The sequence below is a fragment of the Pipistrellus kuhlii genome, unplaced genomic scaffold (genome assembly GCF_014108245.1).
Source record: "Pipistrellus kuhlii isolate mPipKuh1 unplaced genomic scaffold, mPipKuh1.p scaffold_m20_p_23, whole genome shotgun sequence".
NCBI classification, from domain to species: Eukaryota; Metazoa; Chordata; class Mammalia; order Chiroptera; family Vespertilionidae; genus Pipistrellus; species Pipistrellus kuhlii.
The window spans coordinates 11,088,335-11,115,197 of record NW_023425522.1 but is presented as its reverse complement, the minus strand read 5'-3'; the positions used below and the strand labels follow the sequence as shown (position 1 = coordinate 11,115,197).

General features: G+C 54.3%; 1 protein-coding gene across 1 annotated transcript in view; it reads right to left on the bottom strand.

Moving 5' to 3' along the window:
* Positions 1-1,365: 1,365 nt before the first annotated feature.
* WSCD1 (WSC domain containing 1) overlaps positions 1,366-26,863 on the bottom strand; it is a 43,882-nt gene continuing 18,384 nt past the window's right edge. The window contains exons 4-9 of the mRNA XM_036452178.2: positions 26,608-26,792; positions 22,543-22,664; positions 8,083-8,242; positions 6,865-7,029; positions 3,673-3,873; positions 1,366-2,431 (exon numbers count right to left, since the gene is read on the bottom strand). Of these exons, the coding sequence (XP_036308071.1) occupies positions 2,079-2,431; positions 3,673-3,873; positions 6,865-7,029; positions 8,083-8,242; positions 22,543-22,664; positions 26,608-26,792 (1,186 nt within the window). The 3' untranslated portion in view covers positions 1,366-2,078. The remainder of the gene's footprint in view (positions 2,432-3,672; positions 3,874-6,864; positions 7,030-8,082; positions 8,243-22,542; positions 22,665-26,607; positions 26,793-26,863) is intronic.

The window sequence follows — 26,863 nt, the reverse complement described above, 5'->3', positions numbered from 1 at the left end:
CAGCTTTGAGCTGAGCCAGATGGTGCTGTGTGTATGTGTGTGTGTGTGTGGGGGGGGGGGGGGCAGGAGGAGAGGGGTCTACAACAGCCTTAGTTAGCATCAGGGTGGGTTTGGGGGAACCTCAGGAGGAACTTGGAGGCCACCAGGAGCACAAATGCTCAAGCTCAGTTGTTGGCAAAGCAGAAGGCTGGGGACCCTCCCTCTGAGGAAGGTTGGCTCCACTGGGCCCTCCAGCCCTGCCTGCCTTTCCTAGGGATGGCTCTTAGCTCACCCTTTTTCTCCCCCTCCCATGGGCCAGGCCATCCCCATGTCCAGCTTTCCCAAACCCCTTGCCCCGTTTTTCTCCCCATGATGCAGCTTAGCTCAGGCTGAGAGGAAGTCAGGTGAAGGTAGTGAGCATCAGCATCTTCTCCCTGCTCAGGCTGAACACTAAGCAGCTGTGAGGACAGAGTCCATTTCTGTGTCCCCACCTCTGTCCTCGCCCACCCGCTTCTCTCCTTCTGCTGCAGACTTGGAGAGACATGCATACCCACACCCCATTCACCAGTGTTTTCAAGCCTCTGAGCCTTTGCCATGCTGTTCTCTTTGCCTTCATCACCCGCCCCCTCTGCTCTGCTGGAATCATCCCCACAGGTTTCTGGAGACCAGGTCAAAGTTGCTGTGGTGCATTCCCTGAAGACCAGGGACAGGGGCCAAGCACTGGGAGCTGCTCAGCATACACGCTCCTGCTACTGGGCTTCTCACTCCATGTGGGACGACCCCTCCCCCGGGCCTGCTAGACTGAGCTGGGGTGGGGAAGGGGTCTTTCCCACAGGTCTTTCCCTGGAGGCCAGCACACAGTAGGTGTCAGCAGCTGGGAGTGCCCTCCCCCTTTTGTTGAGGAAATGAATGAACAAGCGGGAAAGATGGCAGCAGGGCAGAAACACAGACAGAAGTGTGGCAGAGACTGGTGACCAGAAGTGGTGGGTGAGTCACAGAGGGACAGAGAGGGCTCAGCCATGGCCACTGGGGGTCAGGCAGAAGCTGTGGCTATGGCCTCTCCCCAAAGAGTCCAGGGTTGTGTTGCTGATGGACCATGCAGCACCCCCTCCTCATGACCCAAGGGCAGGACCCCCTGAAGAGCAGGGATGTGTCAAGATGGGCAGGGCCACCAGTCACAGTGACCCCAAGACATACTTTCTGGGTTTCCCCATGTCCACACAACCCCAATCCTAATGGCATATGGGGCCCTCAGGTCCAGGACTCCCTGAGGCCCAGCCCCCTCCCCACCGCACCGTCCCCTCACTCTCACACCCTGTATGTGAGGCATGGGGTGAATGCCCGGCTTCCCCGGGGACAAGTGGAGAAAGAAGCCAGACAAGGAGGCCCCCTCCAAGGAACACTCATGTTGGAGGAGTGGCAGGGGGTGCAAAGGAGTTGTGGTGGGTCCTGAGGTTGGCACAAGGCTTAGGGTGCTCTACTCTGCCCACGGTGTCACCAGCCCATCCACAGAGAGCAGGAGGCAGGGCCGCAGAGTTCGTGGTGCCCAGTGGTCACACCACACACATTTATGGGATGTCAGGGCCACGTGGCCCGGCAGCAATAGTCCGTGAGCCCACCTCCATGCCCAAGTTCTTGCTGCTCAGAGCAAGTGCCCGCCCAGCCCAGCCCCCGCAGTCAAGAACCCTGACCAGCAAGTCCATGCCAGGGGCTGAAAACAGGAAACCTGGAGCCTCTGAGAACCCAGATGCATGTGTGTCTACGAGAGACAGGACTGAGCCTCTGGGAACACGTGGCCTGGAGACTGTGCGCTGGCAAATCTGGGAGTGTCTGGCACACCCCGCATGGTGACTTGGGCTTGTCAAAACAGGCACTGTAGCATGGAGTGGCGTGTCTAAGCGTGTCTAGCTAGGAGTGTGTGTCTGACCTGTGGCATCGTGTCTGCCCGGAGGGGCTAAGGGCTTGTGGCTGGTCTCCCTGCACCTCAGGGAGACGGCACGGGGCAGCCCGTGTCCCAGCGAGGCCACCACCTGAGCATCTGAGTGGGGGCAGCCCTGGGGGCGGCTGGCTCTCAGCAGGGTGCGGAGAGCAGCGGCCTATCATCTGGGAACGTACTCCCTGGGCAGCCCGGCCCAGTTGTGGTCACGCAGGGCCTTGTCCACTGTCCGGATGTAGCCGTTGATCAAGTCCTTCATCTCCGGGGTGAAGGGCTCAGGGTCGTGCGGGCGCCGGCCGTGGCGCCGGAAGCTGCCTTCCTTGTTGTTCTCCACGCAGAGCAGCCTCTCCTCGCTCACGGACACGTTGAGGAAGGCCACCATCTCCCTCAGCGTGGGCACCAGGCTGCGCCGCAGCTCCTCATAGTGCACCACCAGCAGCCGCTTGCCGTACTTGAGCCAGTCCAGCACGTGCGAGGACCACCATGAAGCGTAGCTGTTGACAAAGTCCGGCCACTCTGCGGGGGAAAGAGGGGTGCCGTGTCTGGGCCCGGCCCGGAGGGCTGCTGGTCCCCTGGATGCCCAGGGAAGCTGCCGGGATTTCCCATCTGCCCACTGCCCAAGGCCAACCTGCCTCAACCCCTGCTGAGGAAGGTGACTCAGTGTGAACAAGGGTTAATATCAGGCTGCGCTCTGAGGAGTCCTAAGCCGGGAAGACCTGACCTTGAGTCTGCCTGCCTCCCAGCAAACACATTGAGTTAAAACAAATGTGAACTGCAGGGACCATGCATCTCTCCTCTCCTCTCCTCTCCTCTCCTCTCCTCTCCTCCCCTCTCCTCCCCTCCCCTCCCCTCCCCTCCCCTCCCCTCTCTCTCTTTCTCTCTCTCTGAGTTTCTTGACCTTAGCGACTGCATCTGGCCAGGGAGAGCTGGCCTGCACACGGTGCATGTCAGCAGCATTGAAGACAGGTGGGAATCGAGGCGCCCTCCTTTCTTCACCTGGATCTTGTCTCTGGCAACTGTGCACACCTGAAGTTGGGGGCAGCGTGTGTGGGGCAGTTGCTGGGCCTCCCGGTGAGAGGAAGATGCTGTGCCTGCGGGCTTCCTCTCTTGGCCCCCCTGTGACTCTAAGGCACTGGTTCTCAACCTTCCTAATGCCGGGACCCTTTAATACAGTTCCTTATGTTGTGGTGACCCCCAACCATAAAATCATTTTCGTTGTTATTTCATAACTGTAATTTTGCTACTGTTATGAATCATAATGTAAATATCTGTGTTTTCCGATGGTCTTAGGCAACTCTGCTAGCAGTTCTCAACTTGTGGGGTCGTGACCCACAAGTTGTAGAGCCTAAGACCATCGGAAAACACAGATATTTACATTATGATTCGCCTAGACTCTAGGTGAAGGGTGATGGGGAAAGGGCAAGGGAGACACATGCCAGCCCCAGCTGACCCAGAGCCACGCAGGGACAGACGCACAGCCTGCCTGGCCTACAGCCCTGCATCTCATCATGCCCCACCCTGCTGAAGGCAGCTTTAATTTGGAGGAACACACTTGGCTTTGTATTACTCACCTCTGCCATTCCATGTCTAAAGCTGACTGCGTGCCTTGAGGGCAGAGATCCTGACCACTATCCCTGTCCCCCTCATCCCCCGCGGCCTTGCCCAGTGCCTGGCACACAGTATACTTCAGTAAGCATGTCGGCAGGCTGACTGTGAATAACGTTGCAGTGAGGCCCAGCCCCCAGGCCCCTCTCTACCTTTGCTCTTCCAGTTGCGGTCAGCTGCGTAGCCCAGGTGCCCGGCACACTTCCTGTTGAACTCGGCCACCAGGGACCTGTACGGGTTCCGAATCAGCAGGATGGCTGAGTCGAACATCTCGATCTCCCTCCTGCCACTCTCGTGGGTCTTCACACAGATGGTGCGCCGGCTCCGCCAGTGGTCCTTCTCGCCCTTGAACCCTGCCCGGGGGATGGGAGGGGGAAAGAGAGGGCCGCTTTGGAGGAAAGCATTGTGGGACCCACACTGCCAGGCGGCAGACAGATCCTAATGCTCACCTCCATGCCTGAGGGAAGGCTGGCAATAGGGGCCGAGCAGAGGGCACTGGGAGGGCCTATGACGGTTGACTAGAGCAGCCTCTATAGGACTGACCCTGCCCAAGCCAGCAGGAGATGACTAAGAGTTAGGAAAGATGGCATCTGCTAGACAAAGGAGATAAGGCACCTCCTGCAGATCCCCAGGAGTCAAAATCAGAGGGCTTGCTCATGCCCTGTCTCTAAACACTGGAGACGCACACATTTGGGTATTTTCTTGGCAATTTCACATGAACATCACAAATACCCCTGTGAGTCAACTGTAGCTGCACGCATAACTGGATGATGTGACTGAGGTTCAGAGTGGGTGTGTGACTTGCCCAGGATCACACAGCACCATGACAACAGAGCCAGGGCTCTCTCCACGTGGCTGTGTGAGTCCCCAAGAAGCCCCCCACTTCCACCCAGCTCCCCACAGTAGGAGCAGGATCCCCATCAGTACACTCAAGGGCTGTGAGCAGCTGTTGCCCTTCCCTCTGACCTCACGCCGTGGTCCTGTAACAGGGTCCCAGCCTTGTGTCTATGGAGAGTCTGAACCTGGGACCCCATGGCCAAGGCCTCATCCATAGTGGTTGAGTCTGGCCCTGCAGAACCCAGGGCCCAGTTTCTGTGAACAGAGCCCTGCTCCCCTGGAATAATCTCTCTGGGCTGGGGGCTTGCCTTCTTCCTGGGTCCCTTGGCCCAGTCATGGGCGTTTGAGCCAGAATCACTTCTGGCTGAGAAGGTCACTCTCTACCCACCCACACAAAGAGTCACATTTCTATCAACACTATTGTGTGCTCATGCTGAGTCCAATTTTATGTCCAGAATCAAGACTCAGACCCTGTCCTTACGCTTAGTAGGGAAATAGCCCAAGTATACTACAGAGACTAGAGGCTATGGGAATGAAGATTAGCAGGGACTAGTTAGGAGATCCAGTGGGATGTCATAGGAAAATGTCCTCTGAATCTTGTTTCCCAACCACATCCCAGCATAGCTCTGGCAGCCAGCTTTGGGGACATTCTCATAGATGTGCATGAGCTTACCGTGGGCTCTTTGAAACATAAATAAGCCTTCACCCCTTTCATGATTGGCTGGGAAGCATCTGTATTTGCAAGTTGCTTTTGAATCTGGAATTCTGGGTTCCCCATGAATTGAAGCTCCCCACGTTCAAACTCATCTCTTTCATGGGCCAAACACTGCAAGTTTTGCTTTGATTCATTCTGTCAAGCAGCTGGGCGTTCCTGGGAAAGCAGGAGTCCAGCTCTGGGCTGGGTAAATCTGAGATGCAGCCTTTGACGCTCGGGACCCAGGGTGCCTTTCGTACTGCCTCTGCCTATGCCAACCAACAGTGGCCGCTTTTCCTTATAACTCAACCACGTTCACCCAGGACAGGGTTGGTATTTTGGCTTTGAGCTGCCTTGGGAATTTCCCATCTGCACATGTCATTGCTCTGTGAGTGCTCTGAGGCAGTGGCTACATCTAACTGGTCCGCTAAGGCTCCAAGATGTCCGGGTATCCCTAAAACCATGCTAAGGCAGTTGCTCAACACTTATATTAAGTTGCTGTTCAAACCACTGGGCCACTTAGCCACTTGTGGACCCAAAGAGCCAGCTGTCAGAGACAGGTGAAAGCCTTCTAGCTGAATGAGGCAGGTTACTGCAGCCTGTACACCAAGCATGTTAAACTCGAGGCCCAAGGGCCATATGCCTCATTTATTTGGCCTGTGTTGGCCTTTGAGTTTGACATGCTTGCTGTACACAGTGGGTGGTTCCCAGGGGACTAGACCAGACTGGGCAGGACCAAGTGCTTCACCTGACCTCTCACTGTAGGTACCCATAACCAAGGCTCCCAAGGACTAAAGGTTATATGAACAACCTTGGCTTTGTCCCAACCAGACTGAGGTTGCTATGGGTGATTCCAGAACCCACTGCCACGCTCACAAGTTTCTGTTTTCTCTAGAATGCTACTCTAGCACCCTCTTTTCCTACACTAAACTCTAGTGATGAAACTTAGTTGTTGTGACACTTGACAACAGAGAGATGTACTTCACACACTGAGATGCCACTGGACTTACCCGAGATTCTTGGTTCTGAAACAGCGCAGACTTAAGCCATTTAAGTTCACTTACCCAGCCTAATAAGGCCCCTTATCTCTGCAAGATTTTAAAACATAAAAGTCTTGAAGATTTTAAGACCTGTTTTTAAAACATAGCACTGTGAGCCTCACCGGGGTGGCTCAGTCGGTTGAATTTCATCCTGTGCACTGAAAAGGCTGTCGGCTGATTCCCAGCCAGGGCACACATCTGGGTTATGGTTGGGTCCCCAGTCGTGGTGTGTGCAGAGGACAACTCACTGATGCTTCTCTCTCACACGGTTATTTCTCTCTCACTCTCTTTCCTTTCCTCTATCTCTAACCATGTCCTCAGGTGAGGGAAAAAAAAAAAAAAAAAAAAAAAAAAAAAAAAAAAAAAGGCGTTTTGATAAGCTACCCCTTGCCTAAAAAGGAAAAAGGAGTTAGCACATACCGTCTCACTTAATTATTGAGGGTTCTGAAAAGTAAGGAAAATCCAGGAAAGGTTTCTAGAGTGGGAATCCAAGCTACTAGGCTTTCCCTTTGAACCCAGAGCAGAGCCATGATGTCACTCACAGTGTGGCCCGAGGCTGGCCTGCATCCGCACTGGAGCCTGCCAGAAACGGCAGTTCCCAAGCTCAGACCAGGTCAACCGGACCAGACTCGGAGGCATGGCCCGGGAATCTGGTGCATTTACCAAGCCCTTGGGGAGATTCTGACACACACGCGTGGGAGAAGCACTGCTGCCCACTCCCAGAAGATGGCCCAGCCGCAGGAGCCGCCTCCCTGCTCTCTGCCTTTGCTCACCTTTGTTGTAGAGAGTTCCGTCAAAGTAGTAGCTCCCGGTATAGAAGCCGGTGGCATGCTCGATGAGGTGCCGTGCCCAGGTGTTCCCGGCGCCTGGGAAGCTGGACAAAGCCACGAACACTTTGGACTTGGTGGGCAGGAACCTCCTGTCGGTGCACCGAGTGTCTGAAAGCCAGAGGTCATCTCAGGGTCACTCACCCCCGTGGTGATTCAGACTCACCGCCGGACTCCCCTAGATAGAGACTGCTGACCCGAGACTCCCGCTTAATACAGGTGTGAATGGAGGGGAGGGGTTCGCCACCTGCACGTGGCGGGCCAGAGACGGCCCCAGGGACCACGAGGCCCCAGAGCCCAAGCAAGAGTGTGGTGCAAATTGGCACACGTGGACCCACAGCCCCTGCTTTGTGTCCATGGCCACAGCCAAGCCGTAGCTACTGGCACAGCACAGGTAACCCCAGGGGAGGTGGCTGGGGTCATAGCTGGGTGGACCAATGCCACACCCTGAGGTACAGCCAACAACAAACTTGCTGGACTAATTTTAGGCAAGCGACCTCTCTGAGCCTTCTCTTCCCCCCCCCCCCCCCAAAAAAAAGAACAACAACAACAAAAAAACAACACATATAGGGCTGCCTGAAATCTTCAGGGGGAAGCCCCAAAGCCCTGGGCTGTCCTAGCTCATAGCAGGCTCCGTAAGGGGGCTCATCCCTTTCTCTCTGCTCTTCCTGCACCAGCTCCTAGGATCAGCCAGACAGACTGGATGCTACCCACCTACAACCCAGGAACCTTACTGGATCCCAGGTCCTGGGCTGCCTCAGGAGGCCTCTGAGGCCCTTGTGGCCCTGAGCTCCCGTGCCACCCAGTGCCGCCCCCTTGCCATTGCTGTCTCTCTGGACCCTGCCTCTCTGCTCTTCCTTTCTTCCTCAAACTACCTCCCTCCCCAGAGAGATTCAGATTAAGGTCAGGTGCTTTGCAAACCCAGCCCTGCGTCCTGGTCCGGCCTCCAGAGATGAAGAAGGCCTCCTCCATCCATTATCCCAAGATGAGACCATCCACAACGACCTTGTAAAAGGGGCTTTTACACAGATGCCCTTCCTACCCCAGGACTGCACACTCCACCGTGGCCAGCATTTCCAAACCCGCAGACCACATGCCACCAGCAGAGGCAGGCACGGGGAGGAGGACCCTTCAGGCCCTGCCCCCCTCTGGGGTGCGGCTCACCTTGCACAGGCGTCTGGTAGACCTCGCAGTACTCCGCCGGCTTCTGTGCCTCAGGCTCCTGGCCGCACAGTGAGCTGTCCATGGGATCCCGCAGGTTGAACTGGGAGGTGGGGTAAGCACAGTAGCACTCCCAGCCTCTGAGGATGGCCAAGGGGAACTCCTGCCAGACAAGCAGAGGAAGAGAAGCATCGTGGTGAATGCAAAGGCCACGCCTCCCGCAGCTGCAGGATGAACACGTGGACCCACTGACGGCTGCAGGGGAGCAACAGGGATGTCTGTCCGTCCTTCTAGTGCCGGGTTTGGTGCCCAAGCCCAGGGAGACCAACTCAATGAGATGTGACTTCTGCCCTCCAGCAGCTCACAGCCGGACAGCGACAATCCAGCAGGCACAGCGCAGTGAGAGAGGTGCTGAGGCAGGTGAGTCGGGTATGTGAGGAGGGAGCAGAGCCTGGATCTGGGCTCCCGAGACGTCCAGGAGGCAGTCAGGAGCACCGGGGTGGGAACAGGCGCTCCAGACAGTGGCATCCACGGGAGAAAACGTGTGTGGGGGTCAGGACGGGACAGATCAGCCCACACAGGGCTGTTAGGGCTCAACGTGTCACAGGTTTAACTAACAAACTGGGAGCCCCGAGTGACACCTGGAATTCCCACTAGCTCTGCCTGGAGAGACCCAATCCAAGCCTATGCCTGAAGCCCACTGCTGGGTGTTCAGGACCAAGGACAGATGCCCACACACCCACCTCTCCAAGACAGGAGGGGTGGGCAAGAGCAGACTTGGATCCACGAGGTGCTGAGCCCCAGACGGCATCCTGAGGACGGAAGGGCCCTGCTAGGGTTCAGCTTGGGGTGGACTCTTGCATGGTTTGTTGTTCCCCGAGGGACAATGAAGAGCTGGGCCCTGGCATCTGGAAGCCTGGACGTGAATTCGGGTTCACGGGCTGGGTAACCTCGGGCAAGGTGCCGAACCTCTCTGAATTTTACACTGAACAAAAGTAATAAAATCCACCTTTCACGGTTATGATGGGGACTAGATGAGAAGGGGCCTAGCTGCCCATCACTGGGCCCAGCCCAGGCTCGGCTCCCAGAGGAGTGGGCTGTCCTCTGTCCCCTAACCCTCCGGCATCAGCCACGGCTCACCCAACACTTCCTTCCCCCACTGCTCTCACAGGTGGTTTGGAGCACCTACTATGTACCTGGCCCTGCATAGGCCTCACAGCACCATTTCATCTCTGCCTGTCCCTGTATCTTGCATGCAAGAGGCGCGAGCCCCCAGGGTGTGGAGATGGGAGAGGAGTCTGGGAGTGTGAGCCAGAGGGAGGCTGTGGGCGGAGAAAACTTCTCATTGCTGGGAGAAGCGCTGCACAAACCTTTTTTTTTTTTTTTTCCACGGAGAAATCTCATAAATAAGTAAATAGAAGGGAATCAATAGCGTCTTCTGAGCACGGCTTGGCAAAGCTAAGGATCTCAGAGAAAACAATAGAGGTGGTGTCCCACCAGCCAAGGGAGGGCGGCACAGAGCCTGGAGGAGGGGAGAGGGTGCAGGGGCGAGGGGAAGAGATGCTGTCTGAAGCTGCCTGCTTGCAGGGCTGTTGTTCCAGGCAGACTGAGTTCTCCACTAGATGCCCAGCCTCCTGAAAGCCCCTCTGCCTCCCTCATCCTTCTTCAAGGCTGAGGGGCAGCTTCGCCTCTGCCAGGACTTTTACCAGGACCTAGGCTCAAGTCTCTCAGAGCTGAGCTGTCATGTAGGACAGGTAGGGACACATGTACCCTTACCCACCTACACACACACACACACACACACACACACACACCATCTCACTAAATGTGCTGATTCTAGGGCTCAGAGCTCCCTTTGCATTGGAAAAACTCATAAACATTCTCTGGGACTACAAGCAAGTCACCTCCCTTAGTCTCTCTGCCTGTAAAATGGACATGTTCCACGAGTGGGCCTGCGTGGAAGAGCCGGAGGATCTCTTTTCTCTCTGGGCCCCTCACTAGCTCCCCCTGGCCCACCCCGAGGGCAGTGAGCCTAGGACAGCTATCCCCAAGGCTTTCCTGGGAGAGGCGAGAAATGGGGCTGGAGGATGGGGGTTGGTATCCAGGAACTTTCATGTCAGAGGGAGGAAGCACCCAGAGCATAGAAAGCATCATGTTTATCATCTAAAAGACCTGGACTCGAGTTCCAGAGTCACAATTCCATACCCTGGGCGAGTGCCTGCCCTTTCTGAACCTTGGTTTTCTCATTGGTAATGGGGGAATAATGACATCCAGCTCATAGATGGGCGAAGAATGGAGGACCATGAGAAGGACCCAGCCCAGTGCCCAGCACATGGTATGTGCTCCCTTATTCTCTCTCCAGGCCTCTAATTGAACTAGAGGTGGCCCCAGGCCACCTGCCTCTTAGAGCACCAGGAGTTTGTTTCCTAAAGGTCCCCACTTTGGCTCCCCCTCCAAGGCCTGGAAAGCTCAGGACCAAGGGAAGGCCAGAAGCCCTGCCAGAGCCTGTGGTCCTTCGGTCTTGGTCAGGCACATGCAGAAGACGATTGCTGTGAAGATTCAGCGGCCACAATGGGGCCCTCACTTTGGAACCAGCCATGCCCCGAACCACAGCTGTCCCCATTGTCAGCTGCAGTGGCAATCCAGCACCGGCAGCCAGGGCCACTGTTCTGGTGCAGGGCCAAGGTGACAGGACCTGGGAATGAGTGCACAAAGGATGACAAACCCCATCAGCATGTCCAACCAGATGCCACAACCCCCTGGGCCACTAATGCACAGAAATCGAAATCTGGGACCGTCCAGCCCCTCCACCGAAAATCACTGGCTTTCTGGAAGCAAGTTCTGCTTCTGTGAATTGGTGAAAAGCCATCACAGGAATTGTGACCTCCAGCCCCCACCATCACCATCCATCCCCCATCACCCCCCACAAACCTCCCTTCCTGCCTCCTTCCAGATCAACACCTTCACCACAGCTCTGGGCACCCACAGCAGCGATGGGGCGAGCATGCAGCCACCTAGCTGTGTCCCTGTCTGCTCACACTGGCTGTTACGGGCAGAACTTTGTCTCCTAAACTTCACACGTTGAAATCCTAACCCTCTACCTCGGAATGTGACTGCTTTTGGAGGTAGGGTCTTTAAAGAGGTAATTATGTTTAAATGGGGCCATGAGGGTGGGCCCCTATCCAATCTGACTGGTGTGGTTATTAGAAGTGATTAGAACACACACACACACACACACACACACACACACACACACACACACACCAAAGGAAGGCCCTGTGAAGACAAAGGGCCACGTGCAGACTAGGGACAGAAGAAACCAACACCTGGATCTAAGCCCTCTGGCCTCCAGAGCAGCAAGGAAACAAATCTCTGTTGTTGAAGCCCCCATCCATCTGCAGCACTTGCTACACCGGCCCTGGGAGGCGAATACACCAGTTTTCCCACCAGTCCTTGGCCAGTGTAGTCACATGCCCACCTCAGGGCCTTTGCACTTGCTGTTCTCTCTGCCTAGAATGTTCCTCCCCCAGATACCCACATGGCTTTCTCCCTTACTTTCTTCAGTCTGCCTTCTCCCAAGGCCTTCTCTGGCTTGCCCACTTCAAGTCACCTCATCCTCCCACCTCCCTATCCCCCTGCTGCTGGGCCTTCTAATTTGGCTTCAGTGGGGTAGAACAGCGATGAGATCCTCTGACCCTAAGTGTACCCTCAGCAGTCTTGATGCATTAGTATCAAGACCAGCATCTCCCTCACAACCCGTTTACTCCACCCCTTTCCAATCAGCCAACCCTCCCTCACAGCAACCGCTGCTGATTTCTACCCACACAGATTCATTTTGCCTATACTATAAATGGAGCCATCCAATGCCTATTTTTGGAGTGTCTGCTTTCTTTCATTCAGAAATGTATTTGTTAGACCCACCCATGTTGTTTTATCTGTTAATAGATTGTTCCTTCTTTTCCGTTATTCTGTGTGTAGATGTACCAATTTGTTGATTCATCCACTTGAGGGACACACAGGCTGTTTCTGGTCTTTACCTGTTACAGATAAAGTTGCTATGAACATTTGTGTACAAGGCTTTCAGCCAATAAATATTTTCCTGTCTTGTGCATTAACACTGAAGATTCCGGCTTCATTTTCCTCCACGTAGCTTGTCGGCATTCAACATCTGCTCGGTTTTACTTGCTGACCTGCTTATCATTTGCTTCCTTCCCCGAGGGTGTGAGCAGTGATTTGTGTGTGTGTGTGTGAGCTTTGCTGCATTCTCTAGAACATGGTGGGTGCTTAATGACTGTTTGATGGACAAACCAATGAACAAATGAAGAAATGAATGTCCTTTACAGTCCCATCTCCCCTCCCAGATTACTGGCAATGGACTTGGGCATGGGATTTTGGTTGGTCATTTCGCCCTGGGCATGAGGGAGGAGAAAAATGCTGGCACATCTAAGCAACACCCGCCCCCAACACCAGGGACCCCAGGGGGCTTGGATCTCGTGGGATTACTGTTCAGAGAAAATTTCAGCAACATGGTAGCTCTGCTCAGGGCGCTGGCGCTGTCTCCCTCCCTGGCTGTATTGCTGCTTCCCACGTTGATGCGTCCTAGTCCTGTATCCCAGGGCTGGGGCAGGCTGCCCCCACCAGTGACCCGAACCTTTTTGCTTCCTTGAGTGGATTAAATTGTCAGGTTTCCGGGTGTTTGCAGAGCATGGGAGAGCTGCAGACAGTAATGTGGTTTTATTTACTACATAACCACTTCAGCGACATCACTGGATTCTGAAAACACAGAACAATTTTCAGCCCCTTGGGGGTTTCTAGGACATGATTTCCATAAAAATTAAATATTGGAGAATCTTATCTCTCTGCCACCTTCCCCACTCCTCCCACCCCTACTGAGAGAGAGAGAGGAGAGAGAGAGAGAGAGCAAGAGAGAGAGAGAGAGAACACGAAGAGACAAAGGAGAAGATGATTAGAGAAAGCAAGGCAGAAAAAGGAAGCACAAACACAGATATGGGACCATTTAAATAAACAAGAGGAGGAGTTGAAAAGGGAGCCACTGAGCCTGGCTAGAGGGCGGGTGGATATGCATCCTACTCCGGACCCCTCACCTCCAGTCCCAGCCTCAGTGTCAGCTTGGAGCCAGGTCAAGACACAGCCAGGGCTGGGCTCTCTGGGTCATGGAGATCCACATGGCATGGTCATGGCCAAGGGGTCAAGGAGTGGACATTCCAACAGGCAAGAAAGACACCTCTAACAAACTGGTTCAGTTGGGTCTCATCTCCTCCATCATCATTCCTCTCTGAGCACCTTGCTTGGGATCTCCATGGTTATATAGAATTACAGAAATCTCACAGATCAGTGCTTCAAGTTTCCAAAGGGGAAACTGAGGCTTGGAGACAGGGAGCGAGCAGCCCAATACGTCAGATCATCAGGGTGAGTGGAAGAGAAGCCAGCTTCCTGGAGTCCAGTCCAGGGCTTTGCCACACCCACACTCAACTCCTTGGAGGCAAACACATGAATGAATGGATTTTTTAAAAAATTTTTTTAATGAAACCTGCAAACTAGCACAGAGCTGAGTCAGCTCTGACCAGTCTTTCCCTCCAGGGCAGTTCCCTTTGCTCCAGAGGCAAGTCTGGGTACAAAAAGGAATTGCAGACAGCCACAAAGGTGGCTGCAGATATGGGGGATGAGGCCAACTTTTGCTTTTGGTGCTTTCAGGAAAATGCCAACTTGAATGCAAACCCGTCAGCTGATACTGTGATTGAGAGCCTGTTTGCTCCAGCCCGCTGCCCATGGGGTCTGCCTGCAGGGGTGGGCTGGGAGAGGTGTGTGTGGTTTGGAGAGGCAACTACAGGGAGGTGGAGCCAGACCAAGGCTTGGTGTCAGGTGCGCAGTGTCCACAAGCTAGTGAGCATCTGTGAGCCTGGGTTTTCTCAGCTCTATGAAAGGGGCATAGCTTGGTGATTATAGGCTTGGGAGTCAGCAGGCGTGAGATTAGGTTAAGATGGACTGAGTTGATGGACGGAGGCTTGATTTCCACACCTGTAAGGGGGCGTTGAGGATGGAAGGAAATGCTCATGAGGTGCCTGTCAGAGAGAAGACACCCAGCTGCTTGGATGGCCCGAGTCCAGGGGAGGCTGAAGGAGTGGGTGGGGGCAGGGCTTCTCCATGCGGAGAGCTGACGCACAGCCCCCGCCTGTGTCCAGCCTCCGCCTGTGTCCAGCCTCAGAAGTGCTGCTTCGGGATTGGTTGGGGTAAATGTCAGTGTTTCCGGGGGCCTCTGGGCGTCCCCTTGGGCAGTGGCTCTCTGTAGACCCTGAGCCCCCAGGCAGTACACACACTCCCCTGCTCCATGCGACACCTTCCCTGTCAAAGCCAAACACACGCCACTGGAAAGAAGGTCCATTCAACTCTGGTGGCTCAGAACTCTGGGGGCCCCAGGTGCCCAGGTTTCCACTGACAAGGAGAGGACCAGCCGCTTGTCTAGGCAGTTCCTCAAACACCCCACGCACAGCAAAGGAACTGGGGAAGCCAAATAGTAGCTTTTATCGTGTTATCTCTTTGATCATCATCCCATTGTCTGGAATAGTCGCTACGCAAGAGACACCCAAACCACAGCAAAGCCACCGGGTCCTCCTCGCAGTCTGGCAAGGCACTGCCGCCGTCGCCAACTCCGGTCAGCACAGGAGGACACTCAGGCTCAGGGCTATGTGACTGGCCAGGACCACAAAGTGAGAAAGGGGCCGAGCACGGCTGTGTACCCAGGTCACGATGCCTCTAAAGCTCCCTCCTTCCATTTTTAGAAGGATACATACTAGGTGAACCGGTTAATAATGGGGATTTTTTTCAATATATGGAGTTACACATATGTAGATATGTACGCGATTTGATATGCATGCTAATTTGTTGTATTGACAAGCTTCAAAACTTCCTATGTCAAACTTGCTGAAGGTGTTAACATCATAGATATTTTTACACTTAAAAATGTCTAATTTCGTGCCAAAAAAGAGCATTTGAGGGAAGTTTTAATTCATTACTTTATTTTGAAGAAAAGTGCTGCTGAATACTTCAGGAAGCTTATAGTGAACATGCTCCATCTCAAGATACTAGTGAATGCTGGTTTAAATGCTTTAAAAGTGATGATTTCAGTGTGAAAGACAAAGAATGTCCAGGTCAACCACAGAAGCTTGAAGACCAACAATTACAAGCATTATTGGATGAAGATGCTTGTCAAACTCAAACCACTTGCAGAAAGATTAAATAATGCTCAGCAAACAATTTCTAATTGTTTACAAGCAATGGGAAAGATTTTAAAGGACGAAAATGGGTACTACCATCAACTGAACAAAAGACAAATAGAAAACCGAAAAGTCATCAGTAAAATGTTGTTTCAACGGCACCAAACAAAGACTTTTTTGCATCGAATTGTGACTGGTGATGAAAAGTGGATTTATTTTGAGAATTCCAAATGCACAAAATCATGGGTTGATCCAGGTAAACCATCAACATTGACTACAAGGCCAAATCGCTTCAGAAAGAAGACAATGCTCTGCATTTGGTCGGATCAGGAAGGTGTGGTGTATTATCAGCTTCTAAAACCACATGAAATCGTTAATACTGATCATTACCGACAACAAATAATCAAGTTGAAGCATGCTTTGATTGTAAAAACACCAGAATGTGTCAGAAGACACGGCAAAGTAATTTTGCTTCATAATAACCACGATCACACACTTCAAAACCAGTTAAAGACACGTGAAAAGATCTTGCCTGGGAAGTATTAACCCACCCGCTGTATTCACCAGACCTTGCTCCTTCAGATCACCACTTGTTCCGATCGATGGCACACGCACTTTCTGAGCAGCACTTCAAAACATACAAAGAAGTGGAAAATTGGGTCTCTGAATGGTTTGCCTCAAAACAAGAAAAGTTCTATTGGGACGGTATCCACAAATTACCTGAAAGATGGGGGAAATGTGTACCTAGTCATGGACATTACTTTGAATAAAGCACTTTTGATGTTTCTCTAGTATATACCTCCAAAGGGTGTGTGTGTGTGTGTGTGTATATATATAGATATAGAAGAATATATATATATATATATATATATATATATATATATATATATATAGTTCAGAAGAATATATATATATGTATATATATATATATTCTTCTATATCTTCTAAAGTATATATACACTTTAAAAGGATATATATATATATATATATATATATATATATATATACACACACACACAAAAGTGTGCAAAGTGTTATTAGCTGTTTCCTCTGGTGTGAGAAAGTGACAAGTGAGTTTTAATTTTATGTCTGCATTTCCAAAAATTTCTAAAATTTTCTTATAAAAAGCCTGTGCAACCTCCCCCTCAAAGAAAACAGTAGGTGTTCTTCAGAGACATCCACCATAACAACACCAGGTTTACATAGGAACTTTCATAGGAAATCCAAAGCCACCCCTCTCAGTCACCTATTGAAATGACTCAACACCATTTTGGCAAAGAAAAAAATTCTTAATATCCAGGTAGAAATTCATAAAACCCAGACACTGACAGACCAAGCCTTGGCAGTGTGTGAAATTGCGTGCCCCATGGAGGCAGCAAGTCCACCGGCACAGACCGCGTCTACTGGGGTCCACGTGGACTGAGGCGGCGCGGCCGCCCAGCAGCCTCCACAGTAACGTGTGCTTTTCCATTTCACAGGCGGATGGGTAAGCGCTGCCATTAAACGGCCAAATAAAAAAAAACCTAGAAGAATGTCAATGGGAAAACACCCAGGGGGCTAATATTCTCTATAAGGACGCATGCACCCAAAGAGGCTGAAAGAGGACAAGAAGGAAAGGGAGCTCCTCTCTCCCCCTCCCCTCTCCCCCCTCCATCCCGTCCCTCTGGTTGCTTTCTCAGTAGAACCAGCAGCAGTGGCCGGCAGATAAAACCTCAGATCACAAGGCATAATGCTGGGGAAGCTTTACACGTTAGTAACCTATTTACAGATGCTGTCAGATTTCGCTCACCAGCCCACAGTGGGAACCCTCGCTACCACAAATGGTCCATCTGTTTGCACACAAATATCAGGCTTGAAATTAATCACCCCCAGATCTGAACTGGTAGCAAGGCAAATATCTATGCCCCCCTTCCCCCTCCTCCTCACCTCTGTCCAAAGGAAGGAGCGGATAGGATCTTGAGTGCTGAAAATGAGCAGGCTTCCTCCCATCTCCAAAACGACCACAGAAAATTAGACAGGATCGTTGTACTGTGTTTAAAAACACATTACATCGGTCCGGTCTCTCTTGCTGGCAGACAGTCAGATCATTAAGATGCTGCGATTCCCCCCAAATGTTCTCCTCCCCGTCAAACTACACTCTTGGAGCTCCCCAAGTTCATTGTAGCTACCTAGCAAAAAACAATAGAGATTTCGATTTGGGGCTACAAATAGACCCCAGATGGTGCTCAAAATTGGGGTGCTGCAAGGAGGGCTCCCCTCTTTTCCTGTTTCCAAGCCCCAGCTCTCACATCTGCTGCTGGGGCGCACAGCCCAGGCAGCCCTAATTAAGCCCCTGGTCCCCTCCCCCAGGTTTAGCTAGGTCTCATTTCACATTCTGCTGTGAGCATTTCCCTTCATAAAAGTCTTTGAAGCCATTTTCAATGGCTGCATTATAGTCCACTGTATGGCTGTGGCTTAATGTGTAGCCATTCCCACACCATAGAACATCTGAGCTTGTCTTTCAGCCAAATCAGGATGAGACGGAGCTGCTGCTGGGACAGCCCTGCAGCCTCGGTGCTACTGGCCTTGCTGGAGAGGAAGTGTTCAGCACTTCAGACAGGAAAGTACAGCCAGACATCCGAGCTCACCTCTCTCAGCCCCTCAGCATCCAGGACAGGAGAGGGGAAGCCATTCCTGCACACAGGTCACTGGTCTCTGGGTCAGCTGAATCTCCAATTGACCTCACATCCCCCACACATCAGCACCAGAGGCAGAATTTGCTTCCTCATCCTCACCAAATAGTCAGATGAGACAACTGTTCTCTAGGACTCAGACTCATGGGGAACGTGGGCCGAGCCTGGGCATTGCTGAGCCAACATGTTCAAGCAGTGGCTCTTGACGGGGCACAAAGAGACGATTTGTCCTGAAGGGGGCATGCGGCCTTGTTTGGGGACTGTTTGGGTTGTCACAACTGAGCGGGGAGGGGCCGTTGGCATGTTCTGGGTAAAGGGTAGCAATCCTGGTAAATACCCTGCAATGCACAGACAGATGCTAAAACGAAGGTGACCTGACCTGAAGTGTCAATCATTGCAAGGCTGATGAGTAAAGGCAGAGTCCCTGCAAAACCCTGGCCAGGAAACTTCAGAGCTCGGAGCTGCCCAATGAGGAGGCGGGAGAGGGGATGTGGGGGAGTCTGCTCCAGAAGTCCTGAGTCCAAGTGACACCAACACCCATGAGGGAGAAGGGACAGACAGCTTGGGAACCAAAGGCTCACTCTGCTGGGTGAGTTTTCCTTGATGAGTAACCTCTGGGCCTCGTCCTTGCCCTACCCAGAATCCTTAACTCCAGAGCCAGCCCATAGGCCATCTTTCATCTCAGCTTTGCCGAGGCATCTCCCGAGGTGTCTCTGAGGCGGGCTGCCTCCCAAAGGGATCCACAGAGGACGCCTCCACCCCCTCCAGAGCCCTACCTATGGCTGTGAAGTGCTACGCTGGGCACAGCATCCTCTCCCTGCTCCACTGAGAGGGCAGGGCGGGGCGAGGACGAGCTCCCGACTCCGCCCCGCAGGGCGGAGTTATCCCTAGCCCTCACCCAACCAATCAGGGTTAGCCAAGGCAGTGACATCACCACCGACCGGCGTAAAACCCCTGGACTGGGAGAAGTTCGCTCTCTTCCGCCATGCTGCCGGCGTGGGTGGGAGGGGCCCATGCTAGCATGGAGAAGGCTCTTTTGTTTATTGCATCGGACTCGGCTCCCTGGTGGTCCTTGGAGATCTCGAAGTCTGGGCATAACACCACCACAGTGGCTCCCTCTTCTGCACCAAAAACATCTGGGCTTTGACGCAGGCATTAAGGGCCCATTGCAATTTGCCTCCACCCACCTTCCACACCACATCCTCTGGCTTCCACACAAATGCAGACGAGCGGCCATTGGGTCAGTCCCGAAGTCTTGGTGCTACTGGCCTCCGAGTCTCCCTCGCCCTCATCAGCGCTGCCTCACTCTGTCTCGTGTCCCACCTCAGCCCCTCCCCAAGTGGGACGAGACAGAGTGAGATCAGCGCTGAGATTCAAGAACTACCTCACGAGTGGTTCTCCCCCTCCCCCAAGCTCTGATGGGCCGCCCCGCCCCCCCCTCCCCTGGCCCCAGTTTGTGTCCTGCCAAGACCTGCTTTCCACATGAACGCTGGAAATGACGACTGTTCCTCACAGCTGCAAACTTCTGAGCGTGTAAACAATGGCCCCGGAGGAAACCCCCACCCTCCCAGGCCCATCCGACCACGCAGGGAGGCCGGCCAGGAAGAGAAACAAGGGTTTCACCTCGAGAACCTGGGTGCCCTCTCCGCCCTGTGCTGACCTGAACAGTTCCCACCAGCACCAGCCAGAGCTGAGCCTATGACGAGGGGAGACGCACAAGGTGCTAACGTGAAAAGCCGAGGAGGGATCGGGAGCCGGCAGGTACCTTTGGCACAAGCTCCAACGCCAAACTGCAGCAGCATGGATTTGTGCCAGCAGATGCGAAGAAAGGCTGAAAACAGACGTTGGAGAGTGTGAAATCTTTAAGGTGTGTGCCTGAGATCACAGGGCGCAAACCTCTAGGCCCTCGTGGGCCGCCCCAGAGGAGGTGCCCCCGGAATCCTGGGGTGTCTACCTCGGAGGCTGCTTTGAAGTCATTGTCCCTAAGAGAAGAGCCACAGGGTGCCTGGTTTCCCTCTCACAAGGCGCTGGGTGTGGGAGTGGGGGGGTGAAGTTAACATAACCTCAGCTGAGGGCACCATGGCCATGTCTGCCGACGTGTCAAGGATCCTGCTCGGCCTGGGCCCCAACATCTCCTTGGAATTCTGTCTCCCAGATCTACCGCAACAAAACGCCCCGCCCACAAGGAGAGTCCCCGCAGCAGCCTTATTTGTAAAAGCAAAGGACTGGAAACAAGCTAAATGCGTAACAGCAGGAGGCTGGTTAAATAAATTATAGGACATCCTGTCAGGGAGGAAGAGGCAGGGGAAGCAGGCTCCTTGCCAATAGGAAGCGATCGTTACCAGTCCCACGCGGGGTGGCTGTGAGCGGCTTGTTACCACCTGTGGGCTTGTAAAGGAATCATATCTTGGAAAGAAACGACTGCCGGAAGAGACAGAGACGCTTACTGGAACAGACAGAGATGCTCTCTGACTGTGGACACAGGAAGTCAGGACCAGGGCTGCCTCCGAGGAAGGACAGACGCTGGGTGGTGAGACACCGGGCGAGAGGAAGACTCTCCCGGCCGAGCACTTTGGTGTCTTTTAATTGTGTGACACATCACCTACTAAAAATCATTTAAAACACTGGGGACGCGCAGCGGAGATGTCTGTTTCCTGCCACGTCCCCCTGTTTCTTCTCTTCCCCGCTGTTGCCTCCTTTCTGCATTCACCCACTGGGGCCCCTCCCCCACAATGTCACACAAAGGGAGGAGCACAAAAGCGCAGGGGGTGGTGGCAGGGTGGGCTGTAACATTAGTGGCTCCCGGCCTGTGTGCAGACCTGCTCTGGCTCTGCTGCAGCAGCTGAGATCAGAGTACCTCCCTCAGGGAGCGCCAGGAGGGTGAGGCAGATAGATCATGGGTGGGGAGGTCCCCCGCACAGCTCCCAGCACACAGGACACTGTCCCTAGGAGGCTGCCCTCAGCCTGGTCTGGCCCGGCTCAGGCTCAGCTCCCCTGATTCCAGTGGAGGCTCCTCGGGGACCGGCTGGGACCTGCAGGTGTGCAGGCAGCCCTGGAGTGTGGCTTGTTTCCTTGTGAGCACACAAGCAGGTGTCCCTGCTGCCTCTGCCCCCGTCCCTGCTCCCACGAGGGGGAGGGGGGGAGTTGAGATGCCCAGGCCAGATGTTTGCAAATCAACAAACTGCTCTTGGCTGGCTGCCTGTGTCTCGTGATTCCCTGAGGCCCTGAGAGCTTCCTCGGAGGAAGCTTTCGAAAATGCTGGACGTGCAGGAGCCTCTTCAAAGGCTGAGCGTGCACAAGAGGGAGGCGCACATGCAAGGCTTTGTCTTCACCAGCCTCCAGGGGAGCATCGCAAGAGGGGGGAGGGCATGCAGCACAGGGAGGGCAGCTCCCAGGGAGCACGGGGCACCCGGGGAGGGCAGGCTCCTCCGTGTCCAACCACAACTGCCTTCGAGGAGGCCCACTTCCTGCACCCTCAAACCACCAGCAGGCCATGGAGCTACACAGCTCAAATCCTGGCTCCACCCACCCCCCATCCCTCTGTCTTACTGGCTATGTGACCTTGGAAAGAATGCTCAGGCTCTCCCTGCTTCAGTTTCCTCACCTGCAAATACATAATCATAACAACTATCCCACAGGGTTGCTATAGGATTTAATTGGTTAACACATCTGGGCTTGGAACAGTAAGTAGCTGGCATGAAATAAACAAGCAATGCATGTTAGCTACTGTTGATAATTACCACCATAGTGATCATCATCTTTACCATCATCACCATCATTATCATCATCATCACCGAGGCCCCTCTCTCTTAGCCCCACTGTGTTGCACTGCCAGGTATCATGGTCTCGTCAAGGCTATTGAACCCCCACACAGAGGATCAGCCCCAAACCCCAGCAGGCAGCCACTGAGGGCCATTTCCAGGGCTGCAGCATGCAGACCAATTCGGAGATTGCTGGACTCCAGCCCCCGATCTCAGTGCTCTTCGGACAGCTTGCTGGTTCCACCAGCCTCGCTTCACAATGCCCTCCCCCTGCCCCTACATCCCCTGTCTTGCCTTCTGCAAATCCTACCTGGTCTTGGCCAACGTCCCCTCCCTAGAGCTAGCCTTGGTGCCCAGCCCAGCCCCCGCACAGTCACACCCCACACCTCAGCCCAGGAACTCCAGCCCAAAGGTGCCCGTGGGACTGCAGTCCCTGAAGTTAAGTTCATGGCCAAGGCCATCAGCACACACAACAGAAAACCCGTCTGTTCTCTCCAGGTCCTGACCCAGCATCTTTGTGCTTCCAAACCCAGTCATTCTACCATCTGATACTTGTGCCAAGAGCTCATATCGGGAAAGGCATGATCATTTCAGCTTCTACAACCTTCGCTGACAATTCCCCTCCCAGCCTGGAATTACCGGCCCTGGCAACATACTCCCTGCGGGCGCCCTCAGAGATGTCTGCCGCACCGCCTGCCGCTCGGGGCGGACGGCTGTCTGCAGCCCGGCACCGCGCCTGCCCCATCTCTGAGGCTGCCGCACACGCCCATGTGGTAGAGTTATAATTGGTCTTACTTTCTTGGAACAAAATCCAGAACACGTCTCCACTGTCATGTTGGCCTGCGTCAGGGAGTCGGGGAAGGCGTGCGTGACGTTCTCCGGCAGTCTGAAGCACCCGCGGTACGTGACCAACCTCCCTGGGGGGAAAACAGGATTTCGGTGAGAAACGGTGCTCCCGGCAGTTGGCGCCTGTCACCAGGGAAGCTGGTGGCTTCTCCGTCTCAGCATCTGAAGGGGCATCCTCAGGAGGGCAGGTCTCACATCAGAGAAGGCAAACTGCCCTACATGGGGGGGTGGCCAAGCCCAGATTCTGGGGGAAGCCAGACACCAGCGCCTTGATCACTCAGGATCAGCAACAAGGGACTGCCTGTCTGCCTTCAGGTCTCACTGCCACCAGTGAAGGGACAGTGTCCATTCACCTTTCCTTTCTTTCTTCTCCTGCTTCTTTCCCCCCTCCCTTGCTCCCTCCACAAAAATCCGGACGGTGTGTCCATCCTGAGCCAGATTCAGCACTAGGGAACCTGCCAGGCGGATGTTCTGGAAAAGCGCATGGCTTCCCCGTGAGTGTGCGGAAAGAGAAGCAGGCCTGGAAACCCGCACCCTGCCAGGTCCTGTCACTGCGCCACTGAGTGACCCACCGCCGTGCTTCCTCCCTGACCGTGGGCTCCCACCAAGCTCTGGGACTACTCCTTACACCCGTCCCAGGCAGCCTCAGGCCACCATGTTCCTCAGACCTTCTGGTGGAAAACTGCAGCTCCCCAGTTGGATTCTTGGTGCAGAACAAACCTTCTGGAATGTTCGAGCATCCACTGCTCATGTTTCTTCCAGACTCATCAGAGTTTCTCTAGATGGCACCCCGATACCCATCCCTGATCTCCTAGGGCTCAGCATCTCTCCCTGCTCCCCGTCTGCCCAGTACCTGACCAGCAGCAGACACCCCCTCCCCGGGCAGCCCCACAGCCAGAGAGCTCTCCACGCAGGACTGCAAAGCAGGATGGAGCCCTGGTCTGGAAGCCCATTGGTCAGCCACATCTCCAGTGATCTGCACGTCAGGGCACCCACCTAGTTGGGCACAAATGAAGGGGGGCAGCTGGTGCCGGGGAGAACCGTCCAGGCTGAGCATCTGCCTGGCCTGAGGTCAAGTCCTGGCACTGCTGGTGACGCGCTCTGAAGCGTGGATGTATCATGTGGACTCAAGACCCTCTGATTCCTCGCCAACACAATGCCCGGCAGCTAGAGTTGTTTTGAGGGGCAACGTGCACCCACAAGCCAGCCCCTCATGTGGCTGCCCTGGCCTTGATGTAAGGACCTGGGGTGAAGGCTTGTGCTGGGCTCACAGAACTCCTTCCTGTCCTGTGGCACCACTGAACCCCAAAATGACAAAAGAGCTAGACGGGCTGATCAGTGGTCCTCAGCCAGCTGCTCTGGGGTGGGTCAGACACCAGGGATAAAGGCTCCGGGGCACGTGACAAGGAGGGTGAACAGCACAGGCAGGGAACAGGGGTTAATGGCATCCTGGCCAGTCCCAGGCTGCAGGGAGGCACAAACCAGAGTCCCAAGGGTGGCTGCATGTGGGTCACCCTGTGCCCAACCACACCCAGCCCTACCTGACACAGCAGGTGCCCAGTGAGCACGGAATGGATGAATGAACTGAACAATAGGGCACGTGAGGGCGCAGCATACACTGCAATGCCAGTGCTGCTGGGATGGCAGCATCAGCTGCCTCTGGGCATCACTGAGTGACTGTCTTTAGGGGAAGAGTCTGTTGTCCGGTGCAGTCTATCCACACCTGCCCCCTCACTTCCCAGGCACAGCCCCAGGGCCACTTGGGGCAGGGCACCTCTGAGATGAACTGCTCTGTTCCTGCCTCTGATCCCAACCCGGGGAGCTGACATTTAACACGGGTGGCCACCTGGTCGCCTCCAGTCAGAGATCCTGTTGACTCACCCCCTTGAGAAAGGAGAAGGCAAAGTTCAACTGCATGGGCCCCACAGGCTGCCCGAAGGGGCAGCTGTCACTCTGTTTTCAACATGAACCATGGCATCAGGTGTAGCCCCTCAAGACCTGAGGCTGAATAACTAACTGGGCCATCTCACCCTTAACCAACGGGCAGCCTGAAGCACATCAGTGATCCCTAAGAGGCAGTGGCTGAGCAGGCGGGAGGAGCTGGCAGGGCAGCCGGAGCCCACATATAGGCCTGGTCCTGCTGGGGGGTGGGAGTGGCTTTGAATCCAGAGAAATCAAAGGTCCAAGAAGCCAGCCTGGAACATTCTTGTCCTCAGGAAGCCCATCGGGACGCCTAGGTGACAGAGCCAAAGTTGACAGATCCATGCACCACGGCAACCTTTGTGCCAGGCCCTGTCCTGGCCCAGAGGAGGCATCAATCACGATTTGTTGAGCTAATGGTCTCATTAGTGAATCCACAAAGCATGTGTTGCCAGGGTTACAACCCTGTCCCTGTCCCCCGAGCCGGAGCCCTTGTGCCCGGATGTATCCTCTCTGACTGTAAGCACTTAAGCAGCCTCAGTTGGCCGGGCCTGAGCAGAAGCCACACTCCCCGTCACGCTGGCCCCACAGCCGTCACCATGGCTCTCCCAGCCGGGCTTCTGGACTGCGTGGCTAACACTCATTGCTAGGAGAGCTCTCAGGACACCCCTCTGCAGTCCTAGCGCCTGACCTTAGCCCTCTTTCCCTGAGCTCCGTCTGCGCCTGGGCTAATGCATGAGCTGCCCTGGAGCCGTTACCAGGTGCACAGCCAGAGGCACTGTCCAAGCGCCAGTGTGCCCCCATCGCCCACGGTCTCAGTGGTGGGGACAGTCTCCCGTGCCCTGACTTCTTCCCAGCCCGGCCCCTCCAGATTATGAAAAGGACGGGCCCTGGCCGTGTTCTCAGCCATCTTCATTCGATAAAGGAGCCTTTTATCGTCAGAGGAAGTGGATCTGGGACTCAGCATCTTGCAATCAGGACAAACCTGAGCTTCAGACACCTCTACCGGGGCCCCCGGTATTTAAAAGCACTTTCCACAGACATTCTTGGGGATTCTGTCTGCCTGTCTGGAGCAACAGCTGCCTCCTCTTATTCCTCCCCCTGGCTGATTATTTCCCTTCGGAGTTCTGTACTTATATAGTGAGCTTACCTTCAGTGAGAGTTTACCTCTGGGAACTCTACACCTGGGCTGCTGGCACAGCTCTCGAGAGCTGTTGCGTTTGCCTCCGCTGGAGTTTTCAGGACCAGGAAGATTGTATAAATCTGAACCCCAAAACTTGTACGAATGCAGGTCGCCCACAGTTACAAATTCTTAGGGAGAGTTTTCTTTTTGTTTGTCCCCGGAGCTCATGTCAAACAGACAAGTTTTTTTTCCCCATCTCTCTGGACTATATTTCAGAAACCGAACTTTCACTGATTTACACTTCAGTGGGAGTGAATCCCATGTTAGGCAGAGGTCTCCACCCCATTTCCTATCCTGACCAGCTCAGAGCCTCCTTCTCTGTCCGATGTGGACACCAAAACCTCAGCCCGTGGCCACCGAGACCAGCGACTGCCCTCTGCGGAGACCAGAGCTGCACAGCCTGTTCCCACTCTCATCGCCACTGTGACCTTGAATCCCTCTGTATTTCCTTCCTTGCTTGCTAGTCGGCTATGCACGTAAAATAGTCTTTGTTCCATTTTATCCTCCATTCCTAGGGGCTGGGCAGCTAGGGAACTTCCAGAGGACCTGGTCCACCCCAAAGCTAGAAATCCAGGTCTGCCTCTGCACCTTACAAAACAGACTGGAGCCCAGAGAGGGAAAGAGAGCTGCCAGAGGCCACACAGCACGTTTAAGACCTACATAGGCCTTGGCCCCAGGCATCTGGATCAGTTTCTCTCTCCCTGCAGGCCATCAAGCAAGATGTGCTTCTGTTATGAACTCAAGCAACCTTTGGCACACGCTAGCCCCACACCCTATGGAGATGAGCCCGTCCGGGGAAGCTGATGAGAACGGGAGGGCAGAGTTTCTGTTCCGATGATTTGGAGGAGGGGCCGCAGGCGGGGGCAGCGGAGAGAGGGGACAGACAGAGCCTGGGGAGGCTGCACACTCACGCTTCCTGGAGCTCGGCTGCAGCTCCTCCACTCGGTACACGGAGAGCCGGCCGACGCCTCCGCACGCCGAGCCCTTCTCCCCCTTGCACTCGTGCTTACACTCCTCGGGCCCGACGCTCTGCACCGGGAGCCGGTTCCCGCAGTAGCACTCTGACCCGGCCTCCAAGCCGGCGTAGACGTAGGACCTGCAGGGAAAGCGGGCCTGAGATAAAGCTGCCCTCGGCGTCCGAACAGCTGGCTCTGGGGCCCGGGTGAG